Source organism: Syngnathus typhle, linkage group LG20, assembly GCF_033458585.1.
Source record: "Syngnathus typhle isolate RoL2023-S1 ecotype Sweden linkage group LG20, RoL_Styp_1.0, whole genome shotgun sequence".
Classification (NCBI taxonomy): domain Eukaryota; kingdom Metazoa; phylum Chordata; class Actinopteri; order Syngnathiformes; family Syngnathidae; genus Syngnathus; species Syngnathus typhle.
The window spans coordinates 679,931-704,966 of NC_083757.1; the positions used below are offsets into that span (position 1 = coordinate 679,931).

Sequence of the window (25,036 nt, forward strand, 5' to 3'; positions counted from 1 at the left end):
TCACACAAGTTTTATTGTGTTTACTGTATGAATATGGAGTGGATGGGGAAAAGTGTTTGGAGCTCTGGTCTGCCAAAGCATTCTGGGTTTGGTCTGATGTGTCCAAACACGCTTCTGTGGCATGTCTGAAGTATGACGGCCTCATTTTTTGGCTGCAAGCGGCTGTGAAAGAGAAGAATAATCAATATGAATACAATTGTAAAATCCTAGATCATAATCGTTTTCTGGATCTGAATAGAACTCAAATACTAAAAATACTACTATGTGCCGTGTCCTCCCTCACAAGACAATTCAGCACAATAAAGCAGACTTTGACTTTGAAGTAGAACTGTCCTATTGATAACGTTTTTATTTGTGGTTGTTTTTACGTCTCTAGCCGTTTTTAGTGTGGGCAAATGGCGACCAATAAATGCATATGAATGCTTTTGAATTCACATGATTATTATGGATGATGGGGTGGTGGGCGCCCCCTAGTGGCACTAAAGCGCAGCTCATTTTGACTGAGAGCCCTTATCCGAGTGTCACTCACGTCATTTTTGCCAGCCTGCTAACCCGGTACCGGCCGGCTCACTCGAAACCAGCCACCGTAATATTCATCGGCCGACTTGGATAACCAACTGCGAAATGACAGAGAAAGGCAACACATCGGCCCTTTTGGCACTTTGCTAGACTTGAAATCCCCACTTGAGAGGAGGAGTGCTGCGAAGTCAAAGTGCGACCGATTTCCCTCACCCCCGCCCAGCCTAGACCAGCCCAGCCCAGAGAACGAGGCGAACCTGAGCTCAAGAGGCAAACGAGCGGGCTGTTGCCATTCAATTGAATGTTCACAAGTGCCTCGAATGGGGAAGCGTACATGAAATTCACTCCGCGTGAACAGGAAAAGAGGACAAGCAGCTGCAAAGAACCGCCGAATACAACACTACCTGGCCCTATCCAATAAAGTCTGAGAAGGTAAGTTGGCGGCTGCACCGTTACTCGATGGACGCTTTTCCCCAATTCACCCTGGCCGTTGATTCCTTTTTGAAAGTTAAAAAAATGAACACCACTGGCGCTTGATTATCCTTTCAGAAATAGTTTATTGAACAAAGCGCATAAGAGCGAGCACCCGTGACAGCTTGCAAAATGAGCGAGGCGGAAAAGAGCTAATCATCAAAGTTGAGCTAGCAGGCCCAAGCTTGTCGTCTTCTCACTTGGGTTTTTTTTTCTTTTCTTGTAGGAGAACCGCGATAAGACAAGCCCAACTTATAAACCTTTCGTCATAGCTAATTGTTCCCTCGGCGTTAAAGAAATGTGTTGTTAGGTTTAGGATATGGGTCTGTTACGTTCATTCCGTTTACGCCGAAAAGTTTTTCGACGTAAAGTGCGACGCACCGCTTCAAAGTCGCACCATTTGGACTCTTCACGTGACATGGCCATTTAGGGCAGACGATTTGTTTGATTGCGTTCTTATTTCTTAACGTCTGGTTCCGCTATGTTCCCCGTTTGCGCCACGCGTGTGTGTGTGCGCGTGTGTTGGTTGCTTTGGCCAGAACCACTCCCAAAGTGTTTACGCAAAGTGCGTAGAAAGCTGCAAGTTGGAGCACCAAAGTTTGTCAGCCTCAGGATGCTCCTCCGACCGACCAGGTTGATATACAACAAACAAGTAGTGCAGTTTAAATTCAGCTCCTATTTTCCTGGAGCGTTCCATCGTGGATCCACTTACGACAGAAGTTGTTTGGCTTTCCCAAATGACGCTGAAAAGTGCAAGTCAAGCGGCTTGCTTTTCATCCACTTGTTCCAAACCTATTTAGCAGGATATCAAATAGTTCAGACGTCATGCTGAATGATTTGTGTCTCTAACCTCGATGCCAAATGAGATCAATAAAATACTCATGATGATTAACGTAATGAGAACTCTCCTGAAAGGGTCATCGTGACTTTATGACTAGCATTTCATGGGTTTGAAAGTCCACACGATTTTCCCCTTTTGGATGACTGATTAGTTCATCTCCTTGACAGAATTTGAGCAACTTTTACAGGTGACCTTACCTGGCAAGGCTTTAATCTCCATTTAAAATGATTGGTATTTTAAAAAATACACCTTCTAGGGACATTTAGGGCTGGTAAATTTGTGGGAGGAGTTAGTGAATGACTACAGGCTCGCATGACGCCATGCTCATTCCAAAGGGTGTTCATTTGTAAGCGGCAGTCAGTCAGTCACGTGGTGTTCCAGTTTGACTCAGCGGCTTCAAATGAAAATGACGTTCTTTGGTCTCGGTAACTAAATAAATGAGCTGACGCTTCCTTGTCGGTGGAGTCTGTCAAATGCTGTCCAACTGGTTGGCAATAAATGCTGCAGATACGTCATTAGATGAACGCTCAAAAGATTTACACAATATCCCCGCCAAGGAGGTCAGGTATTTGATGAGATCATCTCGAATACTTGGATATGTTTTCATCTTCTGTTGTTTGTGGATTTTATTGAAAAGTTTTGTTCCACACACAAGCTTGATTGAGGATCGGGATTCCTATTCAAGTGTCAAATGTGACACGGTGCACCCAAGAGGCGCTTATCGGCGAACTCGTTTGGATGACATCACTGAGAAGACTGTTAAATTAGATGTGCAATGATGAATCCATTTTCAAATGACTGGATATATTAAGCATTTACATTTGCTTCAGTCTAGGGGAGGAAAAATAAAAAAAAGTATGATCTTGCACATATGAGCAGTTTCCCGTAACAACATGTTGTGTTTTTAAATCAGCAGGATGTTGTCTTGGCTAAGCGAGCGTCTATGGGCAGACTGGATTTGGTTTCCTGAAGGCTTCGGTTGGGCCGACCTCAAGGACCCCCATGTGGTCCTACCTCAGCTACCGGACCTTTGGGCTTTCATCCCTATTGCCATCTGCTTCCTGGTCATCAGACCCGTATTTGAAAGGTAAGTCCCGGTTGTAAGCGCCTTTTTTTCCCCCCTTTTCTGACAAATGGCCTTTTTCAGGTGGGTAGCAATCCCTTTGGCGTCCCTGCTGGGAGTGAAAGACAAAAGGCGTGTTAGTCCTCCTTTGAATCCTTTGCTGGAGGCCCACTTCTGCAGCATGTCTAAACATCCCACACAGGTCACGGAAGGAGCAAAGCGACGTTCTTGGTGTGTTAATTTGGCATGAGCGTCAGCACTGACATCTGCTCTTCTGCTCCTCTTCAGGGCTCCTTTGAGAAGTTAAGTAAACAAACGGACTACTCGGTGCAACAGGTCCGACGATGGTTCAAACAGCGGCGGAACCAGGACCGGCCGAGCAAGATTAAAAAGTTTCAGGAAGCCAGGTAGTTAGGACTCTTATGCTGTTCAATGTAAACCATTGTATCATTTTGATTGGCCCACTAGTGTGATGCTTTAACCTTCTGAAGTAAGGTAGAAGGAAGCAGTTATTGGAGGTCTGTTTCACTCCAAGTGCTAACAATGTGCCTCAATGTCAAAAATGTACTTTCTCTTCCAGTTGGAGATTTACCTTTTACTTTTTTGCTTTCTTTGCTGGCCTGGCAACGCTTATTGACGTGAGTCTCAAGTGATCCTTTAGCAAATGTTGTTGTCGTGGCAACATTCCTATTGATCTGCACTCAAGCGGAATCTAATGGCCCACAAACGCCCCGTCTGGATCCTCACGGTTGTCTCTCCCCTCCCTCTCAGAAACCATGGTTCTATAATATGAAGAGGATGTGGGATAACTTTCCCAAAATGGTATGCTTCTGTCTGTCTGTCTGTCTCTTTCTTTCCCGTGCGTCCATTTTTTTTCATTTCCCATCTTCTCAGTCAAATCACGCGCATCTTTTGTCCAGCCGCTGGAAGCATCTCAGTACTGGTACTACATGATTGAACTGGGCTTCTACGTGTCCCTGCTGGTGAGCGTAGCGTCCGACGTCAAGCGGAAGGTAAGGCACACGGAGCGACCCCTAAATAGTGACCCGAGACTTTTGACTTGTATGGTGTCGATCGAGCGTGAGAATGGCAAAGTATTTCCTGTTTGACAAAGGCCCGCTAGGTCACATCAGCCGCTTGGAGTCACGAGAGGCGACACTTGACTGGCGGTGTGTTTCTTTTACGAGGTGCCCTGTGGCTTTAAGTGTGACTGGAGCGAGCCGAGCCGGAAAAGGTCCTGCGGCGCAGACAGCTTTGCCGCCATTTTTTGCATACAGGGCAAAGCAAATAGGCAGGTGACAACAATTGTCGCGTTACCTCATAACGCGCCTCCTCCCTCCGTCAATGAGCGGCAACGGTACGCCAATTGGTTTTGGATGAAACCATTCAACTCAAGGCTTCACCACGATCCGCATGTTGCTCCGATTACAGTTGCACAGATGGCGCCGTAACTAACCTTCCTCCAAATGGAGCCATAGTTAAAGAGTGACGGCATCGGGCGGGCGTGGTGCTCCCATTCCGATGGCCTCGTCACGTGATTGAAAGCAATGAAGTCACTGATAGCGATGCGATTTTGTCACCTGAGATTTAACTGAACTTTGTGTGGTTTTCCGGGACGCCGTTGTGTCGAAACAGGATCCGCGACTGTCGCCCCAATCGACCTTTTCCTCATTTTATCGTCATTCGGTCACCTCCTGCGCCGCTTGTCTAATCCACAACAACGCTCGAGTTAATCATTCGTCAAAGCGGAACATCAGTAACGGACAGACGGCCTTAGCGATAAGTCACCGAGCAGCGTCAACAAGAAGTTTGCTTTCTTCTCTGCAGGATTTCAAAGAGCAAATAGTTCACCACGTTGCCACCATCGTGCTCGTCGGCTTCTCCTGGCTGGTCAACTACATCCGGGGAGGGACTTTGATCATGTTGGCGCACGACGCCTCCGACTATCTCATGGAGGTAGTATTATTGCACCCTGCTCACCGGCGGAAGGAAAATACACATCAGCGTTTGTTTGACTTTTGGGCTCAAAGGACAATTTCTACAAAGTAGCACGCTCAAGTGTTTAGCTTTCGCACTATTTGCTATTCATCCATTGGATAGCTAGCTTCCTTGTAAGACATCCGATTGAGGTCAAATTCGTTTTTTTGCCAGCCAAATGAATTTTGACCCTGTGATGCGCATTCCTTCCCCTCCTCTGTCTCTCAGTCAGCCAAGATGTTCAACTATGCCGGTTGGAAGAGGACGTGCAACTTCATTTTTGTCGTCTTCGCGGTCGTCTTTATCATCACCCGCCTGGGAATTTTCCCTTTCTGGTAAAACTCCCATTGCGCAAGACTTTCAGAACACACGAGTGGTTTGGATTGCTGCGCGTATGCAGCGCAACAATGTCCATGATAACAACAGGCACATTATCCCGCAGCGTTGAATGGGCTTTTGATGGGCGGCCAGCGGAGGCGCTTGTGACTGACTGCGCGCTCTGTTCTTGTGCGCAGCATCATACACGCCACCTTGGTGTACCCCATGACCGTCTACAAGCCCTTCTTCGGCTTCTACTTCTTCAACGGCTTGCTGTTGTTGCTGCTGGCTCTGCACATCTTCTGGGCGGCGCTCATAGTACGCATGGTCATCAAGTTCCTCCCCGGCAACGTAAGGAGCTCAAGGAATCGGGATTCTTTTTCCATTTGATTTAGGCAACACAAAACTGACATGATTTAGTCCGCTACCAAACAATTGTCACTCCCAGGACTTGATTTGAATGTTCTATGAGTCCATCCATAGGATTTTCCATAGGCTGCTAGCAGTAGGTGTATGGATTTAGTTTTACAATCAATCCCAGCTGGGCTGTTGTGACGCTCCAAACAATTTCTTTCCCCCCACTCCTTCCACAGGGCATAGTTGAGGATGAGCGGAGCGACAAAGAAGAGACCGAGTCGGAAGACGAAGACCGCAACGGCGATAGAACGTTGAAAAACGGTCACCTTCACAACGGCCATACGCGGCTCAACAACAACCGGCCAAAAAATGGACGCTGAAAGCACCGCGCTGCAAGGTCAGGAAGCCGAACGAAGCCTTGCGTGCGCCTTGAAATCCAGACGATAGTAGTGACGACACAAAAACATTTCTTACACAACACAAAATAAACATCATAGACAGCCCCCATTCTGATCATTGAAGGAAATTGACCAAGGAACAATGGAGACCATGATTATGTGCCCTTGGTGCTGAGGTCTGTTTTTTTTTTTTCTCCTCCATCACATGTAGTTGTTGCCACACTGTCTGTAGCTGGAAGTGTTGTTGTTGTTGCTGAGGTTCAGCCGGACGACATCGGTTAACACACCTCTAAGTAGGATTGCCTGACTCATTTTCACTCTAGCCAGTGGTACAACTAGGCAGTTGTTAGGATGGACCATTACCTTGATTTAAGTCAATAGACTGACACCTAATAGAAAGTTTGTTGCAATTAGCAAAATACTGAATGGCAAATAAGAATTTGCGAAAGTGAGCCGCCGAGGAGGTTGGAGTTGCTTTGCCTTTTTGGGCAACAAAATGTGCGTCCGCAGTCCAAGATCATTTTAACGTGGATTTTTGTTTATGCATAATGTCAATTTTTAGTTTTATGATTGTATTTTTGTTATGTTTGATTTTTATTTTTTTTCCCTTCCAGTCCTGCTTAAATGACAAAAGAGTTTGGCGTAGCTCAAACCGAAATAAAACGTTCTGTCTTTATGGGCTGGAACAGGGTCGGTAAATTTTTTTTTTTTTTTTTTTTTTCCCCCCCCCGTAACCAAAAATGCACTTTATGGATCCGTTGAACGGTAGTCAGACCAGACCATATGTATAGGGTTCTATTTGGATCCCAATCTGATTCATTTTCAGCAGAGGTTTGGCTTTGTTTGCTCTTTTCTCTTTTGTCAGTGTTTTGGTTGTCTGTTAAGAAAAAGACTTTGATTTGACGTGTTTCAAGGAACCCTTTACCAAAGTGTGGTTTACAAGTGCCTTTATTGTTTAGATTGCGAGTTGTTGCTAAACGCCAACCTGTGTCACTTAAACCTGCTCCTTCCAAACAGCTTTGCCTCTAAAAAAAAAAAAGTATTTTTTAGTCTGTTGTTTTGCTGATGTGTAATATTATAATGAAGATCAATACAATATTTGTGTAAAAATATTTGTTATTGTTTTATTTGACGTGTGTGCAAATCATTCAATAGGCCTTCAATAACGCACCCGTTCTCGTGCTCAGGCCAAAGCAAGAGCCTTAGCGCCATCTGGTGGGTGGGCATCTTGTTGTCAAGGAAAGAATGTCAAGCCAACGATGATAGATACGTATTTGTTGATATCTAAAATGTTGAGCCCATGCATGTATTATTGTTTCCGCAGCAAAGAAGTCAAAGTCAGCTTTATTGTCAATCCCTTCATATGTCAAGACACACAAAGCAAGCGAAATACCGTTTCCTCCATCCCACGGTGACGAGACGCAGTACACGATAAACATACAAGTAGACGACACAAAATAAAAACAAGAAGGCATAAATAATAAATAAATAAAATGAGCGATGAATAAATAATAAACAAATAACCCAATAAATAAGTCCAGCAGACAGTAAGCATAGCGCAAAGTACGCAGAAAGGGAGGGGGGTGAGTTCAGGATCCTAACAGCCTGGATGTACAGATGTAGTTTCCTCCCTTGTCTTGTTTTTTTTTGTTTTGGCCCGTAAGCTCAAAAGGCCTTCTAGGCTGACGATGGCCGATCACTTTACACGCACGCAGGCTCATCAAGACTGTTCATTTTAATGTGGCAGGTTGAGTTTCCACCCCGTTGGCTCCACATGTAAATCGCAATGGCATCTCTTGTTTCTCCTGTCCTTCCGCATGGCTCCTGGTAAATTCTAGTTCCCCTTATGTAATACATAAGCTCCGTACGTTTGAACGGTGTGAAATCTCTCTCCCCGATGAGGCTTCTTTTGACAGGAGAACAAAAGTGCTTCATTCACTCGGCGCCTTGTCGACTTATCCGATTCCCACTCAAGTATTAATAAGGGCTTACGGATCCGGAGGAGGCCGCCGCCGCCATGAATGTTGCACGAGCGTCACGAGTCAATATCCCTCAAGTTGTAGGGACATAAATCTGTTCACACATACACGCCGTGTAATGTTCCCCGAGTTGTGAGCTTCCAGACCTACTCGTTTTCCCGTGTCACCATGATGAGGGGAAGAACGTAAGCGGAAAAGCCGCGGCGCCGTCTTGCTCACAGCATTATCGGGAAGGAGCCGAGAGACTAACGCTGGCATGTGAAACTTTCCAAAAGTTTGGACACGTGTTGAGACACGAGAGTCGCTCCGCTGCAAGAATGGCCATCTGGTGAGGTTGATATCTATCTATTTCTTTTTTTTTTCTTTTCTTTTGGTTGAATACTTCAAACGTTGATGCTTGAAAGTTGTATCCATGGAGTGTCAAAAGTACACCACCCTTCCAAATGGAATGCATGCACTAAGATTGTATGTATGTGACAAAGTAGCAGAAAGAAGACCAATACAAACTGCTAAAATACTCCCATCGAGAATTCTCCATCGCTACGCTTCGTCTTTGTCTCCTCTAGCACGGAGATCGTCGGTGTCTCCTTGGCATACGTTTGAGTTGACACTGGGAGGAATCCGTTTCATCGGCCCCATGGACCACGGGACGCAGCCCCCCCTGTTGGAGGTGGATGTGGATCTGGGTTTTGCGCTCTTCTTCCTCTTCCTCTTGTGCTTCTTCCTGCTGGTGACGGTGGTGCGCTGTGCCCAGATGGTGGTGGACCCCTACGGTTCCATCTCCACCTCCACCTACCAGGAGGAGCAGATTACCTGAAGACGTTGACCGTTCGCCATGGTAGATGTGAAGATACTGCAGACCTGACCTCGAATAGGGTTCCGACAAAATATCGATAGTCAAATCAAGTGAAATCATATTTAGTTCAAAGCGCTTCACATGGCAAATGACAGACATGAACAACATACACACTCCTGTCCAGCAGAGGGCGACATTGTACCATTATGCCGTTTGGCAAACGTCAAACGATTCGTGCAAAGAAGAAAAAAACGAAGAAGAAGAAAACATTTGGAAGAAGAAGAAGGCCACGACGAGTAGCGAGCGAGCTGTGACAGTAAACACAATCTTATATTAAGCATTGGTTGTCAAGGCGATAACGCTTTGGTATTGGCTTTAAGAAGCCCTTCATGCTCTTAGTGGTCCAAAATCGCAGTCCCGAAAAAGGCGGAGGTTTCGTTAAATCGGGTAAGCTAATCCCATGTCCTGCATTGCTAAATGCGTCGCTTTGTACTTGACATGTTTAATCAGTTAAGCTTTGACTCTGTCAATCAATTCGAATATATACATTTCAATCATGTCAATATAGGCTTTATTGTAGCTTCATTGGGTAATAAGAGGTACTAATGTGCTGCGAAAGTTGTTGAATTGCAGTGATTAGCCTACAAGGTGGCTACATCATTTTTGTCCAATCCAGTCTCATGAATTTTGGTTTCTGAAAATAAACCCTTCCATTTAAATTCATAAGCAATGCTTGATTTTTTTTTTCTGCCTTGTCTGTTTTAAATTTTATAGCCGAAATGTTTTCTTTTCTTACTCACTGATTGCTTTTGTGTGTTAGTGAAAATGATGGAGATGGGTGATCAGTTGGAGGTAACAATGTTACAGTCCGAAGAAACTAGTGCAAAGAGGGGCCGATTCGAGTTTGGTAAGTAATGGGTGGCTTTACTGCGGACAAACCATTTCAGCGACACTCGTCGGGAGAAGAAGCAAAGAGAAATGAATGTTTGACTTTGAATGACTCTAATCGATCTCGATCAATATTCAGGTTTGTTGTCGTCTAATGTATTCATTCTTCTTTTGATTCTTTTTGTTTTAGAAAACTTGCCTGAATGTGAGTCTGGTCCTTCCACTAGTGGCTATTCATCCAAAAGGACATGTTTGGAAAATGGATTATTGAAAAGAGTGGAGGTGTCTTTGGTTCGGCTTCCCGATCACAAGATCAGTGCTCTTCGACCGCCGACGCCGTCGCAGTTTTACAGCGAGGATGAATCTCAGAGCAGTTCCGATTCTGAATTGGAACAGGATGACGAATCCAGCGATTCCGATAATGCGTCGGCCAAGAAATCGAAGGGTAAAAAAAAAAAACAAGTCAACAATATTAGTAAGTACCCACACCGAGCTGCCAGGTCTAGGCATTACTTGGAGCACTAAATTCCCTTTTTGTTCTAACCTCTATTTCCACAGATCACACACCCATCATTGATTCTTCAGCGTTTGCCTATGTGCCTCAAGAAGCAACAAAAATCCGCCCTGATCTCCCCGAGGAGGAAGTCACCGTCGGGTCGACCGTACTGGCCAGGAAGAAGAACTTGAAGTGGCAACGGGGGCAGATTGTGGAGGTTGTTACCAAAGGTGGGAAGAATTGAGCATTTATTTTCGGAAGGTGATGATGACATGCCGAGTCGAGCCTGAACCCATTGCGAGTGGTATTTTGTTTACGTCGTCAGGGTTTTCCCAAAACCCTGATAAACTACGTCTTAAATGTCATTGTAGAAGATGGCCGGCTGAAGTACAAGATTATGTTTGAAGAAAAGGGAAGGAGCCTAGTCTCAGGACACCACATTGCTTTTGAGGTCACGCCGAGGCTGGAGCAGGTGTACGTCGGCGCTCGTGTGGTCGTCAACTGTCAGGAGGATACCACTCAGTTCCGAGCTGGTATCTTGGCAGAGCTCCCTACCAGAAAGAACCGCCTGAGGTGGGTGCTTGAAAATGAGAATGTATCGGAAGGTAAACCGTTGCGAGAGGTGTGATTATGGAAAAAAATGCAGTTTGAATAAAAACATTGAATATGATATGACCTTTTTTTTTTTTCTTTGTCTCCATTTTTAGGTTTTTGGTGTTCCTGGATAACCACAGACCCATCTATGTTGGCTTAACATTATTTTACCTCGTGTGCAGACCATGTAAATTTGACACGTTTCCCCTTTTTTTGGACTTTTTTTCTCAATTGTGAAAATGTACAGGATTTGATTGAATGGAATTCTATCATGGTCTTAAATATTGTTTTTGTCACCCATCAGTACCAGACCCCACAGAGGACATTCAAGACGAGGCTCACCAGCGTTTTATGAGGCAGTACCTAAGGGACTGGCCGTACCCTCATTTAACCCAATACAAGCCTGGCCAGAACGCCTCGGTGGAGTTTAACGGAACCCTGCAGAGGTGCAAGGTAGAGATGGTCGACTCCAGCTTGATAATGGCAGTTTCCGAGGTTGGTGCCACCTTTCTCCTTATCCATCCTATCTTAATTCTCGTCATCTCCGTTGTCCCATTGACGCTGCGGTTGGTTATATGTTGCCATTTCCTCAGTGTAATCAGCACAAAGAATGGATCCATCGAGGCTCCATACGGCTGTCCCATATGCCGAGGTTTTTGGAAATGAGGAGAAGAGAAGCTGAGGCGGCTCAACAGTAATGTGACTCCAGTTACAAGTCCATCATTGTAATAAGACTTCACCTTTCTCCAGAAAGGCGGACTTTTTAATCTAGCTTTTAGTTCGAGTTCTCTTCAGTGAATTGTACAAAGGAGTGTGCTCATTCTTGGGTGGATTCCTTTTATTTCCAATTTACTATACAAACGATTAAAAACAGCTTGTTTTTTTTTTCTTCCAGTGTTTAGTGTTAATTTTTTTCCCGGAAAAGTGTACATTTTGTATATAGTCATTGACAAACAGCGGTGTTTAGCTGACAAACGACAGGCAGTCGTTTTAATGCATCAGAGAGAACGCGCTAGAGGTTCGTAAATCTTCAAAAGTTTTAACTTTTAAGTACAGTTCAGTATGTTCTCTGTTGATCATTAGAAGAATCTTGTGCATTTTTCTATTGATAAAATGTTATACAGTGAAACCTTGACTTACGAATGACCCGTTGACGAAATATGACCTCTGCTCAGACACTGTTTTTGTTTATGTGAGGTCATTTTTAATTGCTACATTAAAAAAACAAAAAGCGCAAAAAACATACAAATTGGAATTGTACATAGTTCTTGTTTCTTTATCCAACAATACCATGAAAAATTTAATGCATGCTGCAGCATTTACAATAAAAAATAATTTTACTGTTGTAGAAATGTTCTTTCTGGAAAGAAAAGTTGAAGTAGCGATATAGAATATTCAAATAGAAGTACTAGTATAGCTATACTATGTATAGCTCCTTCCTTCAAAATACATGTTATTCGTCCTTATGACCACGGGAGGGCAGCAACGGTTTCAATGATGAACGAAGAAGACTCCTTTCGTCATAACGTATAGTATAGGGAAAAACGTGTTCTAAGAGGCTGCTTTTGTCGTGGTTAAAATTGATAAGGGTATTGCCGTTAACTTGATCGGTAAAGTACCATACCCGGACAATGTATTCATGCGATAAATGACGTGCTTCATTGGACCCGTCTACCGACCGCCATTTTAACCCGGTGAGTTGAGAGCTGAATAAGTTCCGTAGTTTTCGCATTTTCTTTGCTCCCCTTGTTTCCACACATTTGTTTCGTGACGCTGATATTAAGGTCACTATGACCAGAACGCAAACAAACAAAAATAAAAGCCATTCAATGTAAAGTCATTCGGATTAACCGCAAGTATAAAGTCATATTTCAATAGTTCATGATTCCAAGTTTCTTCTGTGACCACCCCTAAACTTTTGCGCCACAAATCACTCATTAGGCTCATATATAAGTCTCCTATTTTTTGTTTGTTTTTTTTACTATCCATTGGCCACTATTTGGCCATGACGCATGAAGAGCTCCAAAGTTCGATTTCGGAGTCCGTGCCAAAAATGGATGTGACCCCTACTAATCTACTGGAGCAACGTAATGCGATGAAGTCCCAATTAGAAAAGTGCAAGAAACAGCGTGACCGACTCCTGGAACTCAGCAAGTGAGTAGAATATAACTCGGTGTACATATAGAAAAACAAATCTTGACTTTGACAGAAGGCCCGTTATTTTCTAGCAGCTCTGCGACAGCATATGAAACCGTTGTGAAGGAACTCTATGCCTTTCTGGGATGGAAATACACGGACACCGATTCCGATGACGACGTCATCGAAATAAGTGATGGTAAATTTGTTCAAAGCCCGAATATCCGTCAAGTGAGCTGAGTTTACAATTCCTGTGTGTTCTTTGGCTTTGCAGGAATCTCCCGTTCACCGTCCTATGCGTCTGAGATAGATGTTTGCAATACTCCGAGAAGCGACAGCCCTATACCAAACAACTACTTGAGTGACATTGACAGCCAAGTCACTTTAACGAGAGAGGCAACGAAAGTCTTGAGCAAAATGAGCAAAAGCGAAATACCTGGGAAAAATCCTGCCGATCGTGACACGAGTAAACACTCAAGTCCCCTTCCATCCAAGTCAAGTCCCCTTCCATCCAAGTCTGACACACACGACTCCGATTTTGGTTCACCCGAGTTTGAGAACAGTGCAAGCCATTCCGTATTCGCAGAGGAGCCGTCACCGAAGAAAAGGCGACGTATCCCAAATCACCATAGTGACAGTAACCACTCAAGTCCCGTTCCATCCGAGTCCGACACATACACCTCCGACTTTGATGACAGTGCAAGCGATTGGGTATTTTTAGAGGAGCCGTCACCGGACAAAAGGCGACGTATGAAAATTAAATGGCCTATAAATACATCTCCCAGGAAAGCATCGGGACCGCCGGTGGACAAAAAGAAGAAGGATGCAAAAACATCACGTCAAACTAGAGCAGTTACAAATGACACTGGCGGCAACGCTAAGACCCCGGATACACCAAACTCCTCAAGTGAGACCAGCCTAGGGAGCACTGCAAGCACCAGTAAGACCATTGAAAAGAACACAAAGCGCAAAAGCAACTCAAGTGAAAGCAACTCCGTGGGCAAGACAAAGGCAACTGGACCAGATGATGGAAAAGCAAAGAAAAATGATGTCCAGCCGTCTCCCCAAGGTACTGTTCTCGCCACAATGCTTTGTTGACAGCATGTCATACACTTGAAATGTCCCTTCTGCTCACAGTTCAAAGTGTGGTGTATATATCGTCAAGCTGCATGTCCAGCGAGCGTTCTTGTAAGGTGCCCGCACGAGTGCCACAAGCCAAGATTAAAGTCGGAATGGGAGTGTTGGCCAAGAAGTCGAAAATGTGGTGGCAGCGTGGGAAAGTGCGGGAAATGATCAAAGTTGGTAAAGAAAATCTGCATTCTTGGTTTTGTATTATGAAGGAGTTAACCTTTGACCTCAAATCTGCTCGTTGCACTGAGAAAGATTTGCCTTTTTTTTTTCTTTTTTTTGTCATGTACTCACTCAGCCAAAACTTCCAAAATGAAAAAGGGGAGCTTGGCTGTTCTTAAATGTTCTTCATTTTTCCCTTAGCTGATAAGGTCCAATATTTGGTCCAATTTTACGACAAGACCAGCCGCCTGGTCTCGGCGCACCACCTGGCTTTCAAAAACGCACCCAAGTTGGACTACTTGTACGTCGGCGCCCGAGTGGTGATCGGCTCCAAGTCCGAGGGCCACCTCCGCGCCGGCATTTTGGCCGAGTTTCCCATCAGAAAGAACCGTCAGAGGTATCTCCGATGCGTGTCGCGTAGCGACAAAAGTCGGATCCGTTTGATTCCTCCGTTGTTTAGGTTTCTGGCCTTTGGTGACGATCAAACGGCGCTGTATGTGGGCATGCCTCATCTTCATCTGGTGTGCGCACCACGTAGGTTTGGGCGTCTTTCCGTGCATCGTTCATATTTCGATGCTTTCTTTCCGTGCATTTCTATTCGAGACAATCTTATTGGGTCACGTGCACCTTTTAAAAATGGAACTGGCTCTTGAATAATTAAATGGAGCCAGACTTTTTGTCTTTGATTTCATTGTGCTGTGTTGCTTTCCCGTCCGTCCGTCCGTCCGTCACAGTGGAGGACCCTTTGGAAGACATCAGTGACACTTACCACAGGGAATTTGTGAAGGAATACATCAAGGTCTGGCCTTACCCTCCCCTTGCCCAGGTCAAGTGTGGACAAAGCCTGAACGTGGAGCTCGGTGGAGTTCAGGAGAGCTGTGTGGTTCAGTCGCTCGACTGTAGCCTGATGGAGATCCGCTTTGTGGTCAGTATGCCTGCCGCTCAATGTATGTTTGAAAGTACGCTCGCTCAGATATGATTGGCGCAGTCAAGAATGGGGTTATTGTGGAGCAGCATTTGTCCATCGGTTTGAGGAAACGCTGTCATCTTTAGGAAAGTCTACGTGAGGAATGGATCTACAGGGGCTCGTGGCGCCTGGAAATCATGGCTAAAATGAAGCAGTTCCATACAGACTCTTAACTCATGTCGCTGGACAATGAAAGGCACGCGTGCCCTGTGACCAGCACTCGCCTTCATCAAAGAAATCGACTTCCGCTTGATTGTAAGATGGAAAGGACGATACAACGCGTGTCAATGTAGTCTAGTTCTACCCTTATTCGTGAATGGAAAAAAAAATCAATGCTGGAATCATTTTTACATCCCAATTCATTTCAGTAACCAAATAGTTCTCTCATGTTTCCTTCTATGATGGAGTGTTGCGCCGCCCGTTTGTATTGTTACATATTATTTCCCGAATAAAGTTCTGTTTACGCTCCTCATTTGTTAGATGAAGTGCAACTTTGAAATGATTTAGCAAGCGGCAGCTGAAAGACACGAGTTGAAAATGATGGGCAACGTCGTCTGATTTGCAGCAAATACACAGATCCGACCCAATTGCTTCGCTGTCTGAAATGAAGTACGTGAGTAAGTATTGTTTCATTGACTATTTATTCCAAAACTAAAGGGATCAACGGAAGGATTGACCACTAAGACTTTTCCATGGCCAAGAATGGCATACGTAAGTCACTGTATACATGAAGAATAGAAAAGGTTCAGAACTTGGCTCAGTCTTCCACAATGCTCATCATTGCACTCAGTTTCAGTTTGCAGAGCGAGTCTTCCCTTTGGCTTGCTTCAATCTGCTGCCGAAGCTCTCTCAGTCGCTCGGTCAGCGGCAAACGACTCCGCTTGTCTTTCGGCACCGGCTCGAGACTCGGCGCTTCCTGGAAACGGGTGATTCTTAGTGAGGTGCGGCTGTCGTACGGGATGAAGATGTCAAACCTTGGTGAAAGGAGCATCCGAAGGCTTGGCCGAGGAGTCGCGCTTTACAAAAGCAGGCATGGAGAGCAGGATGGAAGACGGAATGAGGAGTGGTGTGGCCCAGTCGTCCACACAGTCACCACCATCTAGCCAACGCTGGAGCTGCTGCGTGCTCCTGCAGACATGTATTGGGAGAAGACGTGATTAACAAGACATATATGCTTTGAAACAGGAGCAGTAAAAGTACCTTCTGCTTTCAGTCTTCTCTTCCTCCAACGTCTGGAACACCTTGTGGGTAAGCGCCTCTAGTGCTGTGGGGGTGTGTGAGACGTCCAGAGGGGCTTCCAGAACGCTCGGGAACAATCGATGCCGAACTGTCAGCTGGTTGGGTGTAGTACAGGTAGCTGAACTTGTCCTTTAAAGAGAGAGAGAGAGTCAGTGAGACAGTTGCAGCCATCACTGCTGCGTCGAACCATCTTGTGGCTTTCGAGAACTTTTGTACCCATTGTCGTCTCGCTGTTTTTCCCTGTGCGTCATTCGGACCGACTCGATCCATTCCTCGGGTGGCTGGAAGCCCTTTAATGACTCCCTCAGATAGTAAACCAGGATTTCCCCATCATCTGTGATAGCGTCTTAAGATAGATACAGCAACTCGAAGTTATCATCACATATCAATCATTAGGGCAGGGGTCTCAAAGTCCAGTCCTGTTTGAGACCCCTGCATTAGGGTTGAAACAAAGACAAGTCCAACCTTCACAGACAGGTTCAGGAAGCTGCCAGTCTCTCAGTTTGTGGTCAATGCAGATGACCAGCACGTCAACCCAAGGGATCTGACTATAGGCCGGATCTGCGTCGTGTGTCCCATCCCAAAAGTTGAAGCTCTGCTTAGAAGCAGAAATTCTCCTGCGCTGGCTTTTGATTCTGACCCGCTCCAGGAGATTTTCCAGACGTGACATGATGAGGGGCCGACTGCCATGCGTCGCTTGGATCTGATCGGCGTAGCCATAGATGGAGGAGCACAGCTCGGACCAAGTGTCTAGAGGAAAAACAAAGAATGAATCGAGGTCATCAAAGACCTTCGTTGGGTTCAATCAAATGGACGTGCACTGTTGTTCACATGCGCACTAACCTGAGTTTGAAAGTTCTTGCCTCCATTGTGGGAGCTGCAAGTTGAGGACGGCTTGACGCAACCAGGCCAAGTGCGAGCCAGAGTTCCAGCCCAGATTTGGAACAAACCGGCCGTTGTCAGGGTTACAGAATTCTCCTGGCGGCCACCAGATCTTGGAGAGCTCCTCCGACGACACCGCGGCGGCAATGTGGCTTATGACGCCGTTGTATAGCTGGATGACGGGAGCGGGATCCGGCGGCGGGAGGCCGGCAGCGGCACGTTGCCGGCAGTGAGCAGAAACCCTACCGCTGAACTCCTGACTCAAGTTGTCCTCCACGAGTTGCACCAGGGTGCGGCAGCAAAGTGGGATAGGTGGAGGTGCACGGGGCACGAGCCAACGCAGAGCGCAGCTGAGCTACAAACACAGCAGCGGAGAAGAAGGCTTCAGGAAAACGCCTCCAGTAAGTAGTCAACACTTCTGACTTACCTCTTTGGTTCCTTGCATATCATTTGTGCTTTCTGGGATGAACAACAAGATATACTCTGATATGAGGCCATCCTTTACGAGCATAGGCAGCATCAGTTCTGGAAGGACAAACATGGGTGGCTTCAAGTCCAACATTGGTAGCACAATGCAGCTTTTACAATCACCTTCTTCAAGTTTGCCAGTGTTGCAGGTGATGCGATCAGGGCCCGGCACCAGAATGACAAGAGGCAGCGGGCAGTGCCCGCTGCTGGCTTGCTGCAACTGTTTGAGCTGAAGCAAGGCCGAGAGCAGAGGGACGTCCTGCTCGTTACCATCGTCCTCCGAGAAGGTCAGCGCCGGGAGCAACATGATCAGTGCTCCTGTCCCTTGCAGCTCGCAGCACTCCTCCATTTGAGATAAACCGTCTTCGGACAACGGACCTCTGGACACCTGGAAGACGATCGGGAGGGGTCACATCCATTTAGAAGAAAAGGTCTCACACACACACACCACTACAACACGAGAATCAATGTAACACACTTCAAATAGACTGACCTTGATGCTGACATGGACTTCATGGGTACCATGCCCCTTCTCCCTGATTGTGTTGGACAGGTGGAGGGTCTGCAGAGTTCCATCCCGCTGTTCCTCCATCATCTTTGAAGCTTGCTGGCTGCCAGCAAGCTTCATTTCGAGCCAATCGGACAGAATCCTGGACAGGAAATGATGTGTAAATCCCGCTAAAGTTATTGTCACGACCAGCTGCTCACCTGTCTGCCAGGCTGGCGACACTCTCGTGCTCACTGGGCAGTAAGACAACAGCTTTCCAGAAGATTCTTTCAGGTGGGTTGTGGACATTTTCCATCACCAGCGTGGGCATGTCGAGTGGTGCCCACACTAACTCACTGTGACGCAAACATTGGAAGAAGTGCAGAAAGGCAACACAATTTGTTTGGAGCATACAACCAGAAGGTAGCAGAGCAACAAACAAAAAAAATCAAGACTTACTCAAGAAGCTGCTGATAGTAGTAGTGGACTCTCATTTGGTGGACAGCCAAATATCTCATTTTCAATGCCCTGCAGCAATTGAGTTGGTTAGTTACCTTCCAAGCTACATACGTGCACATCAAAAAGAAAAGAAGTACCTGGTGCTGGATAGAGATAACCTTCCTGCATTTCCCAGGTGTACTATTCCACGGGTCAGATCCTCAACAGACTGCTGCGCCGGAGCGCTCGGAGACAGCGCCTTCAATTTGAAGCGAGGGTCCACGAAGCAAGGAGCTGCCGGGAAACCTCTCATCTGTCTCTTCAGCTGCCGGCGCACCGCTACCACATCACGCCACCTGTTTGGACAGATAAGTAGACCAAAAAAAAAAAAATGTCACTGGCATCAATTTGCGCAAGCTTCGACTTTTCCTACCTTTTGATGTACTTGCGAGCGCGCTGCAGCTCAGCCGTGAGGATCTCTTCGACGAGCAGAGCAATGTCTGCTTTCAAAGTGTCCTCAATGAAACTAGTGCAGACTTCTTGAGAGCATTGAGCGACACAGCGTGCTTTCTCATCCACTGCTTGACTGAAAAGGATGAAATCTGTCATTCGCTTCCCAAACCATTTTGAAAAAGAATCGCCAATGCAATTCCCGTTGAATCCGTGACTGAGCCTTACCGGAAGACAGTGGCGGCAATCTCCTGGATAGTCTCATCTAATACTTCCTGCGTGATCTCTGCGAACAAAGAGAGCCTGAACTTGGACAAAAGGTTCTCCAGCTCCTGTCTCCGTCTGAAACAGAGAGAGCCGTCCATTCGTTTGTCTTGTGATCACGGCACCAAAAAATGGCTATTTTGGTGAAAGCATTAAGGAAGTCCATTTAAAGAGGACAATAGTGGACAAACCTTGCTTCCTCAATCCTGCGTTGCTCTTCAGCGACACGCTCTTGTTCCAGAAGGATCTCGCGAGAAGACAATTCTTGCAGCACTTCTCCTAAAACTTCATTCAGTACGGACTCTGCCTGCACACTGCTCTCACTGCAGATATAGTATTGAGAAAGAGAAAAATGGATTCAGCGTTATCAGGAGAAAATTGTAGCAGGGCACAGTCAGTTTCCCCGCTTTCAAAAAAATCTTTCAATATGCATGAGAAATGATGCAAACGTACACAAGTGCTGCTGCGGCATAAGCGGCACCGTCAGCAGCTACCGCTCTCGCCGATGTCTCAACCATTTCGTCAATCAAACAATCCACTTCGGCCGTAATGTCCTGGGCATAGAGGGGGAGAGGAAAAAAAAACCCGTTACATGAAATCTGACCTATGAAACTAAGAAAATCAAATATATTTCCCACCTCATCGCTGAACACTGGTTGAGGTTCCGGTACAGGTGACGGTGCTTTGACAGCGGGCGGCTGCGCTACAGGCTGGAGGAGCTGCGCTGCTTCTTCAGCTTGGAGGGCCACGCTTGGGAAAGAAAGGCTGGACTCGGTCTTCTCTGCTCTCACCCCAAAAACATTGGGGACATCAGGTGAAACTTGGGTCTGGAATTGGATGCTGGGCGGGGCCTTCACTTCTACTTTGGCAGCAATAGCTAAAGGAACGAAAGCAAAATCGATGACGAGACGGCAAAGGTTTCCAGCAGAATCGATCCATGTGACCATACCTTTAAATGGATTGGGTGCAGACTCAGTCAAGGGGCCTTCTCCTCTGTATTTGTTGTAAGAGTCAAAGGTGCAGACAGGTTTGTGCTGAGGGGGATTGGGGAGGGGGCCTCCATTCACCACTTCCCCAGTCGAGGTTGTTTTCTTAGCCTGAATGACCTGAGACTTCTTCTGGGATAGCAACTCTGGCTCCTGATAGGCTACCCGATTCAGATCCACCACGCTGGCAACGCAACGTGGAACAGGTGAAAAAACACAGCTTATCATTTCACTGTATTCATAGATTGTTGTTTTTGAAATGATTGCTCTCTCCCTCATGATAGCCACTGTAAAAAAAAGAGACTTACCCCTCGCTGACATTGAGGCCGTACTTCTGGATGAAGTCGGTTGCTTCTTTGGCACTGCAGAACATCAACATCCGAACGATGTCGTCCACAGGAAAAGCAGTTGAGCGCGGACCCACAGTGTGAGCAGTGTTCAAGGTCTTCAATGCCTTTGCTCGGACCTGCACGTTGTTTTTCAAAGTAAATGCAATGGACGGTTGCACCTCGAGAACATTTTCTATTTGTCTTTGATAGTCCTACGTAAGAAGCAAGTGAAGGTGCATCTCTGTCACTTGACTAAAAATGGTGATTGGACGACAAAAGAATGACCTGATTGAAATATCTGTGGAGGAGGCAACTGGCCAGGTAGGATGCCCTTTTCACCAGCTTGAAGAAGCGCACAAAGTTGTTGCTGTTGAGAGCGGCAAAAGCCTGCACGGCAAAATGCACTTCGGGGGAGTTGCGCACTTCGTCCCGGAACTGTTGGACCTCACTGCCGCGGGTAAAAGGGGGAGTTACGATCCAGTATAGCTTATGTATGCGTATAGCGTGGCGCACTGAGGCTCACCGCAGGATGTCGCCGTCGTTGAGCTTCAACAGGACACTGTACTGGCGGAACTCAGCCTCGCGGGGGCACAAGACGTGACGGCCCTCCAGGTCCTCGTACATCTCTTTCAGGCTTTGCAAGCACTTTGTCAAGTTCTCGTTGTTGATCTTGACTTCAAAAACGGACATTGGCTCTTCGCAGAGATGGTGGGCGCAGTGTAAGTGGAAGCGTGTGCACTTCTCGATCAGTGACACGGTGTGCGGGCAGCACAAACGCTGCTGGGTGATGTCCTGTGGCAAACGTTGGAATTAGTCAACGCGATATTCATCAACAGTCCGACCGACCGGCTGGATGGTTGCTACCTTTCGGATAGCCCGGGTCCTGTTCCAGACAAAATCGTACCAATCCCGCAAGCTGTCGTGACCTTGGTCCATGATCTGAGTGACCAGATAGTCCATGGTCATGGCGAGTACCGGCAAGGGGCGTAACTCGTGAGGAAGGGGCTCCTCCTGGTCAGCGGATGAACGACTGTACTCTTTGATGGCTGCTCCGTGATCCACCTGGATAGTTGTCGATTCCGATTTTGAACAAACGATGATGATGATAAGCCCCGGACGCAAAGAGCAGACTGCAAACAATATTATCCATCGTATCCTGATCAAATATAGCAAACGGTACCATCTCTGTGTTGGGGAGGACTTCGTATATGCTGAGCTGATTTCTTGTTTCCCTCATGTATCTCTCCTTCTCAGGACACATGTCAGGACACGTTCCTACGAAGACCTTGGAGAGGTCCATGTCCGTACTTTTGGGCCGACCTGAGGACATCATTCAAGAGTATGTTTGTGAAGCTTAAAGAAGAGTCCAAGTCTGCTTTAGTGTCAATTTCTTCACATGCCACAAAGAGATGGAAATGACGTTCCCGCAATTAGCCACGGAGGCTAATGAGAAGTCGGTGACAAACCGAAAGCGTGCGTACCTTGTCGCAAAATCTTGTCCCTCTGCTCTAGAAGCCGGTACTTGTCCTCCGTCGTCTCTGCCGTGACGCCGATGAGGGGCGCGAGGCACTCCGAGAGCTGAGTCGTGGTGACGTTCTCCTTCGGAAGTTCCGAGTCAAGCTGGAGAGTTACCGCTGGCCTCTTCGACGGTGAGTTACTAGGCACACAAAGTATCAGCGCTCTCTGCTGTGATAACAAGCCTTCTCTATTGTCCTTTACCTGCGGGTAAAGGTGTCGCCAAGTACGGGTCGTTTGAAAGCCTTGAAATGAGCAGCCTCGTTGCCCTTCTCCGCTGCTTTTTTCCCCACGGCTCTTCTGCTTTTATCCCCTGGACCTGACAAGCGGACACAAAGCATTTCAGGTGTGGAGCAGAAATGTTGAGCAATGTCGCTGCTCGGTGCCTACTTAAGAATTGAGTCGCGCTTTGCTTCTTTCGCTGCCACAAAAGGAGGAGTTCTTGCTGATGCAGGAGCTTGCCGTTCTTCTTTGCCTTGGCTGCAGATGCCTGCCAGAAAGAATGCACATATTTAAAAAAAAAACTCAGCTGTGGTCACTTCTTTCGATACTTTTGTCTGTCAACAGATGAACAAACAAAGAGACTCACGTGGCTTTCAAAGTGCACCATGGCTAATCCCTTGGAAGGCCGGCATTGGAGCTTGCTCACGTTGCCAAATTGAGAGAAATGCTTCTCAATGATGTTCTTTTTGTTGAGGGCCGCCGGGATGTTCCTGCACTGAAGGACGGTCCAGTCAGTGGGAGACGTCCCGCTCTCGCCGTCCAAGCTCTCGCCGTCCAAGCTCTCGCTCCGCGCGCCAGTTCTCCTTGGCGTCTTGCTTTCGCCCATCGCTTCTCGGGGGTCTTGCAAGTCTACAAAAAGAGAGGTGGAGGACTTATGGGCACGGTGGAAATTGAAAAGAAAAAGAGAGATCTTAACAAATCCCGTTCTTTTCAGGGGACACCCAGTGTGAACGCTCACCTGACTCTTGGGCTTTTTCCACTACCTCAGTGCTCATGGTTTGTACGGCCGATGTGCTAGGAGTCGCATGTTCACGCGTCACTTGGGGATGCTGGCTCGTCAACTCCTCCAGCTGGGCTTTCTGCTGCAGAGGTTCCTTTCCCTCTTGTTGGACCGAAGTGGTGGCAGCTTTTCGCAATCCGCTCAGCGCTCTGCTGAAGAGCCCCGCAGTGGGCCGAGTTCTCATGAGAGGTCTTTTGGGGGGCTGCCTGGGTGAAGAGGAGTCCGTTGTTTCGGCCTCCTCCGCAATAGCTTGCGGCGCTGCTGCAGCATTGGGCGCACTCGTTGCCGGGTCTTCTTCTTTACGTTTGGTGCCTTTTCTAAACGGCGCAAATACATTGGCGTCTCCACCCTGGCTCCTTTGACCGGGCTCCGCTTTGGATTGATTGTCGCTGAAAGCGGAGGGCTGAATGATTGCGTTTCCACCAAAGAGTTGGGCCGTCTGCGCTTGGAGGGGTTTGGTTGAAAAGCTAAAAGTGGATGGTGTTTTAGGCTGGCCCATTGGAGCATTGGTGTTGGAAGTGGAGGGCGCGGCGGCAGGCTGGGAAAAGGTGAATTGCAGAGCACTGGAAGGGCCGCTGTTACTGACGCCGCTTGTTACTGGGTTGTTTTGGAGCGGAAGGGATGGAGCAGCAGCAGGCTGAGAGAAACTAAAGCCCAATGATCCCAATTTTGCCCCAGAGAAGCCAGTGATGGTGCTGCTGCTGCTACCAGCAGTGCCGGAACTCGTCTTCTCTGTGGTGCTACCAAAAGGAGGTAAGGTGGACAGCGGCGTGGTTTGAGGGTGACTGGGTTCAGGACTGCCACTGTAGATTGGTTTGAAAAGAACTTCACTGGCTGGCTTGAAACTGAATTCAGATCCAAATCCTCTGCTCTGGGTCGGAGTCGTACCAAACACACTACCGGCAGCGGTGGTACTTGGTGCTTGTCCAAAAACAGAGTGTGCAAAACTTATCTGCTGAGGTGGCACTAATGAAGCAGCAGTAGATCCTGAGCTGTTTTGAGTGCTTCCAAATACTGCAGGCTGTTGTCCAAAGCCTGGGAGCTTTTGTCCAAAACCTGTCGAGAGCTGTCCAAAACTTGGGTCCTGACCAAATGCAGACTGCTGTCCAAATGCGGGTGTCTGTCCAAAAGCGGAACCCTGGCTTGATCCACTCATAGCTCCAAAGGCTGGCCCAGCATTGCAGCCGAAGCCAGCGTTGCTTGCCCCCACAGGACGTTGGCTTAAAGCTGGAGACTGGCTGGAGAACGACGAGCTTTGCGCTGCTTGCTGTCCAAACGAAGGACCCTGTGCAAACATGATATTACCGGGTACTATGGAGGCCGATGGCAGACCGAACGCTGACGATTGGAAAATGCCCACATTGCGAGGCAGGCTGCCGGAGGGTTGCTGTCCAAATGACGGGAACAAACTCGGATTAGCGTTGCTCGGAGCTTGGAAACCTCCTCCAAATGGCTTCGATGGATTCATGTTTGGAGCGGCAGTAGTGTCCCGATCGTTCGGAAATTCCAGCCGATTCAACGCCACGAACCCGCGCTGCCCCCGCTAAACACCATCAGATAAAAGTCACGAATGCAACTAGCATGTGACATAAGTAACTAGCAAGTCAATACCGCATCACCGACATAGAGTTCTAATAAGATCGAAGCGTACGATCCGTCGAATAAGATCCAAAATAAAAACGATTCATAATGCTGCATTAATTAACGACATTGTCAAATGTCGAAAACGGCTTCGCCACAAGTTCTGCCCAAGTACAATAACAAGCGGCACATCCGGTTCCGGTCCCAAGATGTGTTCACGGATCCTTGGAAGTTGGCAACGACCAGATTGCAGAAAGAAATGGTTGATACTGACGAAATCGTAAAAATGCTATTTTGATGTTCG

The 25,036-nt window shown here is 47.0% G+C and overlaps 5 protein-coding genes and 1 long non-coding RNA gene across 12 annotated transcripts; 5 read left to right on the forward strand and 1 right to left on the reverse strand.

Moving 5' to 3' along the window:
• The first annotated feature begins 506 nt into the window (after positions 1-506).
• Positions 507-7,056, forward strand: cers2a (ceramide synthase 2a). 3 transcript variants are annotated; one of them, XM_061267172.1, is made up of 11 exons: positions 507-951; positions 2,748-2,918; positions 2,979-3,096; positions 3,183-3,301; positions 3,475-3,532; positions 3,666-3,716; positions 3,815-3,907; positions 4,722-4,850; positions 5,100-5,206; positions 5,387-5,540; positions 5,783-7,056. In XM_061267172.1, exons 2-11 carry the CDS (start codon positions 2,749-2,751, stop codon positions 5,924-5,926), a joined length of 1,143 nt encoding a protein of 380 aa, XP_061123156.1. In that variant the 5' UTR covers positions 507-951; position 2,748; the 3' UTR covers positions 5,927-7,056. The 3 variants fall into 3 exon arrangements, with proteins under 3 accessions (XP_061123156.1, XP_061123155.1, XP_061123154.1); XM_061267171.1 differs by having other exon boundaries at positions 509-951; positions 2,745-2,918; XM_061267170.1 differs by lacking the exon at positions 507-951 and adding an exon at positions 2,336-2,391.
• Positions 7,057-8,386: 1,330 nt separating this feature from the next.
• On the forward strand, positions 8,387-9,166 carry LOC133144466 (cortexin domain-containing 1 protein-like). The gene has a single exon (XM_061267176.1). It carries the CDS (start codon positions 8,561-8,563, stop codon positions 8,738-8,740), a length of 180 nt encoding a protein of 59 aa, XP_061123160.1. The 5' UTR covers positions 8,387-8,560; the 3' UTR covers positions 8,741-9,166.
• LOC133144465 (histone-lysine N-methyltransferase SETDB1-B-like) lies at positions 8,968-11,586 on the forward strand. Of its 2 annotated transcripts, none has more exons than XM_061267173.1 (8): positions 8,968-9,166; positions 9,540-9,626; positions 9,798-10,082; positions 10,166-10,333; positions 10,475-10,676; positions 10,811-10,884; positions 11,002-11,192; positions 11,291-11,586. In XM_061267173.1, the coding sequence occupies exons 1-8, from the start codon at positions 9,109-9,111 to the stop codon at positions 11,393-11,395; spliced, it is 1,170 nt and encodes a 389-aa protein (XP_061123157.1). In that variant the 5' UTR covers positions 8,968-9,108; the 3' UTR covers positions 11,396-11,586. The 2 variants fall into 2 exon arrangements, with proteins under 2 accessions (XP_061123157.1, XP_061123158.1); XM_061267174.1 differs by having other exon boundaries at positions 9,798-10,052.
• Positions 11,587-12,181: 595 nt separating this feature from the next.
• On the forward strand, positions 12,182-15,562 carry LOC133144614 (histone-lysine N-methyltransferase SETDB1-A-like). Of its 3 annotated transcripts, XM_061267454.1 has the most exons (9): positions 12,182-12,391; positions 12,716-12,851; positions 12,926-13,032; positions 13,108-13,902; positions 13,971-14,135; positions 14,325-14,520; positions 14,584-14,657; positions 14,858-15,048; positions 15,177-15,562. In XM_061267454.1, exons 2-9 carry the CDS (start codon positions 12,751-12,753, stop codon positions 15,261-15,263), a joined length of 1,716 nt encoding a protein of 571 aa, XP_061123438.1. In that variant the 5' UTR covers positions 12,182-12,391; positions 12,716-12,750; the 3' UTR covers positions 15,264-15,562. The 3 variants fall into 3 exon arrangements, with proteins under 3 accessions (XP_061123438.1, XP_061123436.1, XP_061123437.1); XM_061267452.1 differs by having other exon boundaries at positions 14,325-14,657; XM_061267453.1 differs by having other exon boundaries at positions 12,929-13,032; positions 14,325-14,657.
• Positions 15,563-15,712: 150 nt separating this feature from the next.
• On the reverse strand, positions 15,713-25,013 carry mcm3ap (minichromosome maintenance complex component 3 associated protein). Of its 2 annotated transcripts, XM_061267448.1 has the most exons (28): positions 23,110-25,006; positions 22,738-23,000; positions 22,539-22,638; positions 22,353-22,467; positions 22,115-22,290; positions 21,814-21,953; positions 21,498-21,695; positions 21,157-21,425; positions 20,919-21,081; positions 20,613-20,770; positions 20,268-20,488; positions 19,957-20,195; positions 19,772-19,872; positions 19,510-19,641; positions 19,283-19,396; positions 19,038-19,190; positions 18,763-18,960; positions 18,626-18,694; positions 18,388-18,522; positions 18,173-18,329; positions 17,803-18,067; positions 17,639-17,736; positions 17,173-17,566; positions 16,795-17,079; positions 16,546-16,675; positions 16,291-16,458; positions 16,065-16,218; positions 15,713-16,006 (listed from the first exon to the last, which is right to left on the reverse strand). In XM_061267448.1, exons 1-28 carry the CDS (start codon positions 24,617-24,619, stop codon positions 15,848-15,850), a joined length of 6,264 nt encoding a protein of 2,087 aa, XP_061123432.1. In that variant the 5' UTR covers positions 24,620-25,006; the 3' UTR covers positions 15,713-15,847. The 2 variants fall into 2 exon arrangements, with proteins under 2 accessions (XP_061123432.1, XP_061123431.1); XM_061267447.1 differs by having other exon boundaries at positions 19,957-20,488; positions 23,110-25,013.
• Positions 20,372-24,069, forward strand: LOC133144620 (uncharacterized). Its single transcript, XR_009710741.1, has 3 exons — positions 20,372-20,510; positions 20,589-23,014; positions 23,086-24,069. It is a non-coding gene; the product is annotated as an uncharacterized LOC133144620 (long non-coding RNA).
• Positions 25,014-25,036: the final 23 nt, after the last annotated feature.